The following is a 7,672-nucleotide window of genomic DNA, read 5'->3' on the forward strand; positions in this document are numbered from 1 at the left end:
TTATCGCCTGGAAAGATATGGTACGGTACCAAGAACAAGACCCGGTCGCAGGGACTATTCGTTATGCCATTTGACACAATTGCCGGGCCTTCCTTCGCCAGACTCCGGGGGATGTAGGAGGTATACTGATGCGGGAGGCGGACAAATTCGAGATACAAGAAAATCTGTTATACCGAGTGGTAGAATATCATAATCACCCGAATCGACGACAACTAGTGTTACCAAAACGACTGCAGTACCTAGTATTGAAAGCTCTCCATGACGAACATGGTCACCTGGGGGTAGATAAGACTTTTGGACTTGTGAGAGATAGATTTTTCTGGCCCAAAATGAGAGAAGCCATGGAGCACCACTGTCGTAGGTGTGTGCGGTGCATCCAGCGCAAGACTCTGCCCACTAGAGCAGCCCCAATGAGCCACCTAAAAAGTACGGGACCTATGGACTTAGTCTGTATGGACTTTCTGTGCATCGAACCTGATAACCATGGCATAGGAAAACGTGCTGGTCATCACCGATCATTAAACCCGCTACGCTCAGGCCTTCCCGACCAAGGATCAAAAGCCATTACGGTGGCTAAGGTACTCTGGGAGAAGTATTTCATGCATTATGGGCTTCCTCAACGCCTACACTCCGACCAAGGAAGGGACTTCGAAAGCAAGCTAATAAAAGAATTGCTGAACCTCCTACACATCAAAAAGTCCCGTACTACGCCTTACCACCCTGAAGGGGATGCTTTACCGGAACGCTTCAACCGCACTCTGCTAGACATGTTGGGCACGTTAACAGGAGTGGAAAAGACTAAATGTAGTCGTCATGTGGAAACTCTCGTCCATGCTTACAATTGTACACGACACGACTCTACCGGGTTCTCGCCATATTTCCTCATGTTTGGCCGTGAAGCTAGACTGCCTGTGGACATACAGTTGAGAGTCTCCACAGATGGGGTACACAATACTACCCACTTCTGCTATGTACAGAGATTACAAGAGAATCTACAGCGGGCCTACGTACAAGCCGAGAAATCCGCTGAAAAATTGAATGCCGGGAACAAGAGGCGGTATGATCATAAGGTGAAACACAGAGACATTAAACCTGGCGATGCCGTACTTCTCCGCAACCTGGGAGTACCAGGAAAACATAAGTTGGCCGACCGGTTGGCGGGAGGGGGTGTACGATGTGATTTCTCAATTGCCCGGTCTTCCAGTCTACCGTATCAAAGACTCAGAGTGTCGGGTGAAGACCTGGCATCGTAATCATCTGCTCCCTATTCCCCAAGTAGAGGAAGGAGATTTGGAGTGGCCTGCATCTCCCCTGGATGGAGAAATGGCATCAGAGGAAGAATCAGGGAACGGTGATAGTCTGGAAGATCCACAAGAGGGAAGCCCTCAACAGGGAGCATCTCCCGGGGGAGCTTCGGGTAAAGAGCTCAGGGAGCGATCACCCCACGAGGTGGCTCCTGAAAATTCAGTGTTAGACCCGCGGAGCCCATGCTTCGTTCCAAGCCAAGACCTGTCTGGGAACACAAGCCCCTCAAGGGAAGAACTCAACGTACCAGACGCCGATAGTCACTCTCCAACGGGAGTGACCGAACAGCTGTTAACGAGAAGTCAGAGAAATGGGCAACCTCCAATGAGGATGGCCTACGATCAGTTTGGGGCACCCCACTATGAGGCTCAGCAGTGGGCTCGCAATCGAGTTCAATCCGTTATTATAATGTTCAGTGAGATGTACAAGCTGATTTAGAGAATAATGTATTAGCTGTTTTTCATTATATAATGTTGTGACGGTTTAGCGTTGTCCAAGCGGGGACGTTGGAATCCACAGGGGGGAGGATGTAGCAAGGACCCCCCTTTTTCACCCTTGATACTGAGTGGAGGTTGTGCCTGCGCAGACTTGGGTTGTCAAAGCCCGCAAAGGAGGAGAGTTCTAATTGGTGGGAGGTAGCGAGACACCTGTCCCCGCAGCCCCGCGGGTACCCTGTGACCGGGTTGAGCCAATGGGCTGAGGTTTAGGAGGAGGAAAAGGATGTGGTTGCACGCACGTTGTTCACAGCTGGCTGGAGAGGAGACGGAGCTTCGTGTAGGGGAGGCCAACCGCCCCTGCGTAGGCTGTATGCCTCAGGCCCAGTTAGGCCCTGAGTCACTGTAGAGACAAGCCGAGCTAGGGATTGCCATAGTGAGGTTCCAGATTCCCGTTAGTACCACACGATCGGAACAGGACTGTCCTAATTGGCGGGAGGTCTGGGCTCAGACCCCGCTAATCCGCCTCGAGTGTCCGAGTGGGATCGCCCTGGACTTCCCCGTGGGCGGGAGGACGACATCTACCTCGTGCGGATCCTTTGCGAAGATTGTAGGAGTACCGGGTACCGGAGTACACGACAGGTATTTCTACAAGTGTACCAACGGTACCATCCATTCATTCGGGACACAGTGGCTGCGCAGTCACACTCACATATACATATATATTTGACTCACTTGAGGGTGGGAGGACTTATCCCTTGGGGATTGGACACAGGGTGGGATCACCCGGTGGAGGGATCGGGGAGTGTTGGCGTCCGCCGAGACGCTAGGTAGAGTGTCTCCGCAGGGAGGGCCGCTGTTCAGTACATGTGTCAGGTTTTGCATGCAAGTAAAGTCGGTTGGTTACGTTATCCTGCTGTGTGTTGGTATTTACCATATATACGTCCTGCGAAGGTCCACTCCCCCTCTGGCGGGAGCTGTCGCAGGTGGAGGCGCTGCACCCATTATAATTATTACGCGAGTACCCCAGGCTCTCCGTGGCAGAGACTTAGGCCCTGCGAGCCTACAGGTGCTACAGCACATAGTAGCGGCCTGCGATCTATAGGAAGCAGGGCTACATATATATATATATTTTTAAATGGTGCTATATAAAGACAAACATACATACATCATTTAGAATACAAGGGTATGATAGTCAAATGACAGCAGCACAAGATTAAATAAACCAAAAGATACAAGTAAACAAATAGAATAAAGAAAATTAAAAAAAGTTAAACTCAGAAACGAATAACAAAATCATGTAAATTAATTTAAAAAAAAAGTATATAACAAAATAACAATGATATCAGTGTATGTATTTAGGAATCTTTTCATTTGTGCTATTTTTCTTGTTGCAATCATTGGATGATATGTCACTGGGGTTTTTTGTTTGCCTTCCTCTGGATCAATAAGTAAGTACAGATATAGGATTAAGTATCTCTTGTCTAAATTTAGCATAGGTTGAACTTGATGGACGTACGTCTTTTTTCAACCTCATCTACTATGCAACTGTGTAACTATGTAACATAATAATGTTTGGTAATTATTGCCTTTTTTGTTAATACATTTGTGCCTGTATATGATCACCCCACTGTATATAATGTTAGATTCTCTGAATTGCTGCCAGTATAAGATCTCTCAGCACAGATCTGTTTGCAGATGAACGTTACACATTATCATTATTCTGTATCTCACGCCTCAGGAGTCTGGCTGGTGCAGGGCATTCTGGGAAATGTAGTCTTTGTGCTGCAGTAATGCATTAATGCGGCAGGCAGAGCGGTGCTATTATGGACTACATTTCCCAGCTGTGCAATGTAAATGAGGCTTTACACTGTAGCCGGTTTAGTAGTGTAGCTGGGTGCTGAAGGAGCTGTGCAATGTGCCTGCTCCCTGTGCCTGCTCCCTGTGCAGCCAGACTTCCTTTGTCTGCTCTGGGAGCTCCTCCCTTCCTCCTCCTGAGGGATCAGGCTGCTGCCTCACTCTCAGATCCTCCAAGTCTCAATGAGATCTCCAAAGTGATCCACTGCAAGGGAAGAGAAGGGGAGGCTGGCACCCTCACTGCCTGCACTGCTGAGCACAGGGGGTCTGCATCCTGTTATACCCAGGGAGGGACACAGGGAAATGGCTGCTGGATCTCCTGCTCAGGTACAGAAGTCTTTGTATTATTATTATTACACAGCAGGGTGTCTCAGTATGAAGCCCCCTATTCTAATTCCTGCAGGGTCACAGCTCAGGGCAGAGGTGCTGCCTGTAGCAGGAGGTCAGGATTTGTCCTTCTGTGCCACATAATGTCTGTCTCTCTGTCACACAATCTCTCTCTCCTTCTGTCACATAATGTCTCTATGCGTCTCTCCATGTGACACAATCCCTCTCTTTCCTTCTGTCACATAATGTCTCTCTCTGTCGCACAATCTGTCTGTATCCTTCCGTGTCACACGATATCTCTGTCTCTCTCTCTCTGACATGATATCTCTGTATCTCTCTGTCCTTCTGTGACATAATATCTCTCTTTCTGTGATCTTCTGTCTCACACAATGTCTCTCTCCTGTGTCACATTACGTCTCCCTCTTCCCTCTCTCCCCTTCTGTCACACAGTGTCTCTCTCTCTCTCCCCTTCTGTCACACAGTGTCTCTCTCTCCCCTTCTGTCACACAGTGTCTCTCTCTCCCCTTCTGTCACACAATGTCTCTCTCCCCTTCTGTCACACAATGTCTTTCTCTCCCCTTCTGTCACACAATGTCTCTCTCTCTCTCTCTCTCTCTCTCTCTCTCTCTCTCTCTCTCTCTCTCTCTCTCTCTCTCTCTCTCTCTCTCTCTCTCTCTCTCTCTCACTCTCTCTCTCTCTCACACAATGTCTCTCTCACTCTCTCTCTCTCTCACACAATGTCTCTCTCACTCTCTCTCTCTCTCTCACAATGTCTCTCTCTCTCTCTCTCTCTCTCTCACACACAATCTCTCTCTCTCTCTCTCTCTCTCTCTCTCTCTCTCTCTCTCTCTCTCTCTCTCTCTCTCACACAATGTCTCTCTCTCCCCTTCTGTCACACAATGTCTCTCTCTCCCCTTCTGTCACACAATGTCTCTCTCTCCCCTTCTGTCACACAATGTCTCTCTCTCCCCTTCTGTCACACAATGTCTCTCTCTCTCTCCCCTTCTGTCACACAATGTCTCTCTCTCTCTTTCTCTCGTCCTGTGTCACATGATGTCTGTCTCTGTCCTTCTGCATCACACAATGTCTCTCTGTCCTTCTGTATCACACAATATCTCTCCCTCTCTGTCGTGTGTGCATCTCTTTTTCCCTCTTTCTCTATTCTTCTGTCACATAATCTCTCTCTCTCTCTCTCTCTCTCTCTCTCTCTCTCTCTCTCTCTCTCTCTCTCCTCTCTCTCTCTCTCTCTCTCTCTCTCATGATGTCTCTGTCTCTCTGTCCTTATGCATCACATGATGTCTCTGTCCTGTTGCTATCTCTTGTGTTATTACAGCCCCTGTCCACTCTTCCCTCCTTTCCATTCTTGTATTTTATCATTATTTCCCCTGTCCGTTCTCTCTGCATTTCTCACCCACGTCTGTCACTGTCACCCATCTGTCCTTCTGTTTGGTCCTCCTCTTTCTCTCCTGTCTCTGTCCCTATGCCCTATCTAACAGCACCTCTCTGTCACTTAACACGTGACATTTCTCTCCATTAGCTCATATTGTTGGTGTTATTTTATTGGAGTATACAGTATACATGCCTCTTCGCTCTCCTGCCTCTATCCTCGTGTCTTCTCTGCCCCTTCTGTTCTGTCCAACACACTCCTTTTGTCTCTGTCCCCTCTCCTCTATATAGAGGCCTCTTGTATGTCCCTTAAGCTTCTTCTGTTCTCTATATCAATGCCCCCTGTATCTGTCCCCAAGCTCACTCTGTCCTATCAATGCCCCTGTATCTGTCCCCAAGCTGTCTGTCCTATCAATGCCCCTGTATCTGTCCCCAAGCTCTGTCTGTCCTATCAATGCCCCCTGTATCTGTCCCCAAGCTCTGTGTGTCCTATCAATACCCCCTGTATCAGTCCCCAAGCTCTGTCTGTCCTATCAATGCCCCTGTATCTGTCCCCAAGCTCTGTCTGTCCTATCAATGTCCCCTATATCTGTCTTCAGACTTGGCTAAATTACCACACGCGCATGCTGCGTTCCTCCACTCGTTCCTCTGAACGACTCTGGAGGAAATCTCACACTCTCGCAGACTTCCTTCACTACAAATTGATGCTGTCCTGTTTCAACTCTGCCCTCTCTCAGACTAAACAAACCTACTTTTCTGCACTAATCAACACGCACAAGTCTAACCCACGCCAACTCTTCTCTGTCTTTGACTCTCTACTCAAACCACCCTCAGCTGCCTCTTCTTCTTTCTCCATCTCACCTCAGGACTTTGCTGACTACTTTAAGGAAAAGGTGGAATCCATACGTCAGACCATCCCTGTGTTTCCTCCTCCCACCCTACACCTCTTCCTACCTCTCATCCTGCCTTATTTCCCCTTTTTTCTGCTGTCTCAGAGGAGGATGTGTCACTGCTGATCTCCTCTTCTCCCTCTACCACTTGCCTTCTTGACCCTATTCCCTCCCATCTCCTAAAACCTCTTGCTCCTACTTTAACCCCTACACTCACACACATTTTTAACGCCTCCCTCTACTCTGGTACCTTACCCTCCTCTTTCAAACATGCAACAGTTATACCATTACTCAAAAACAGCAAACTTGACCCTACCTGTGTTTCTAACTATCGACCTGTCTCCCTCCTGCCTTTTGCCTCTAAACTCCTTGAACGTCTTGTATTCTCTCGCTTGCTCCACTTTCTCAACACCTATTCTCTCCTAGACCCTCTACAATCTGGCTTCCGCACTGCTCACTCCACTGAAACAGCCCTCCCTAAAATATGCTGCCAAAGACAGAGGTCATTACACTCTGCTCATATTACTTGAACTTTGCAGCATTTGACACCGTGGACCACCCTCTTCTCCTTCACATTCTCCATACTCTTGGTATTCATAACAAAGCTCTATCTTGGATCTCCTCTTATCTCTCCCATCATACTTTCAGTGTCTGTTCTGCAAACACTTCCCCCTCCTCTATCGATCTCTCTGTGGGGGTACCCCAGGGCTCTGTCCTGGGACCTCTTCTCTTTTCTCTGTACACACCTCTCTCTAGGTGACCTAATCACATCTCTTGGGTTTAAATATCACCGCTATGCTGACGACACACATTTACTTTTCAACCCCTGACCTTACACCTGCTGTACAGAGCAAAGTTTCTGAATGTCTCTCTGCTATATCATCCTGGATGGCCCTCCGCCGACTTAAACTTAACATGGCAAAAACAGAGCTCCTCATACTTCCTCCCAAACCTGGCCCTACTACCTCCTTCCACATTACTGTTGGAAGTACTATCATTCACCCAGTAGCCCAAGCACGCTGCCTAGGGGTCACACTTGACTCCTCTCACATTCAAAAAATATCTAAAACCTGTCGTTTTTTTCCTCCGCAATATTACAAAGATATGTCCTTTCCTCTGTTGCTCGACTGCTAAAACTCTGACTCAGGCCCTCATTCTTTCCCATCTCAACTACTGTAACCTCCTGCTGTCCGGCCTTCCTGCCTCTCACCTGTCCCCCCTACAATCTATCCTAAACGCTGCTGCCAGAATCACTCTACTGTTTCCTAAATCTGTCTCAGCGTCTCCCCTGCTGAAATCCCTCTCCTGGCTTCCGATCAAATCCCGTATCACACACTCAATTCTCCTCCTCACTTTTATAGCTTTACACTCTTTTGCCCCTCCTTACATCTCAGCCCTTGCTTAAAGAAGCATATGAGTAGCACCGTGGCTAATACTAGACACATGATACATAAAGCTTGGCCCCCTGCAGAC

General features: G+C 48.2%; 1 protein-coding gene across 2 annotated transcripts in view; it reads left to right on the forward strand.

The window, feature by feature from the left end:
- Positions 1 to 3,645: 3,645 nt before the first annotated feature.
- The window catches only part of LOC142487973 (uncharacterized), a 36,401-nt gene continuing 32,374 nt past the window's right edge, over positions 3,646 to 7,672 (forward strand). Inside the window, exon 1 of one of the 2 annotated variants that reach the window (XM_075588211.1) lies at positions 3,646 to 3,923. In XM_075588211.1, coding sequence (XP_075444326.1) covers positions 3,656 to 3,923 — 268 coding nt within the window. In that variant the 5' untranslated portion in view covers positions 3,646 to 3,655. The remainder of the gene's footprint in view (positions 3,924 to 7,672) is intronic. The other variant, XM_075588213.1, reaches the window with a different exon arrangement.

Source organism: Ascaphus truei, chromosome 2 (assembly GCF_040206685.1).
Source record: "Ascaphus truei isolate aAscTru1 chromosome 2, aAscTru1.hap1, whole genome shotgun sequence".
Lineage (NCBI taxonomy): Eukaryota > Metazoa > Chordata > Amphibia > Anura > Ascaphidae > Ascaphus > Ascaphus truei.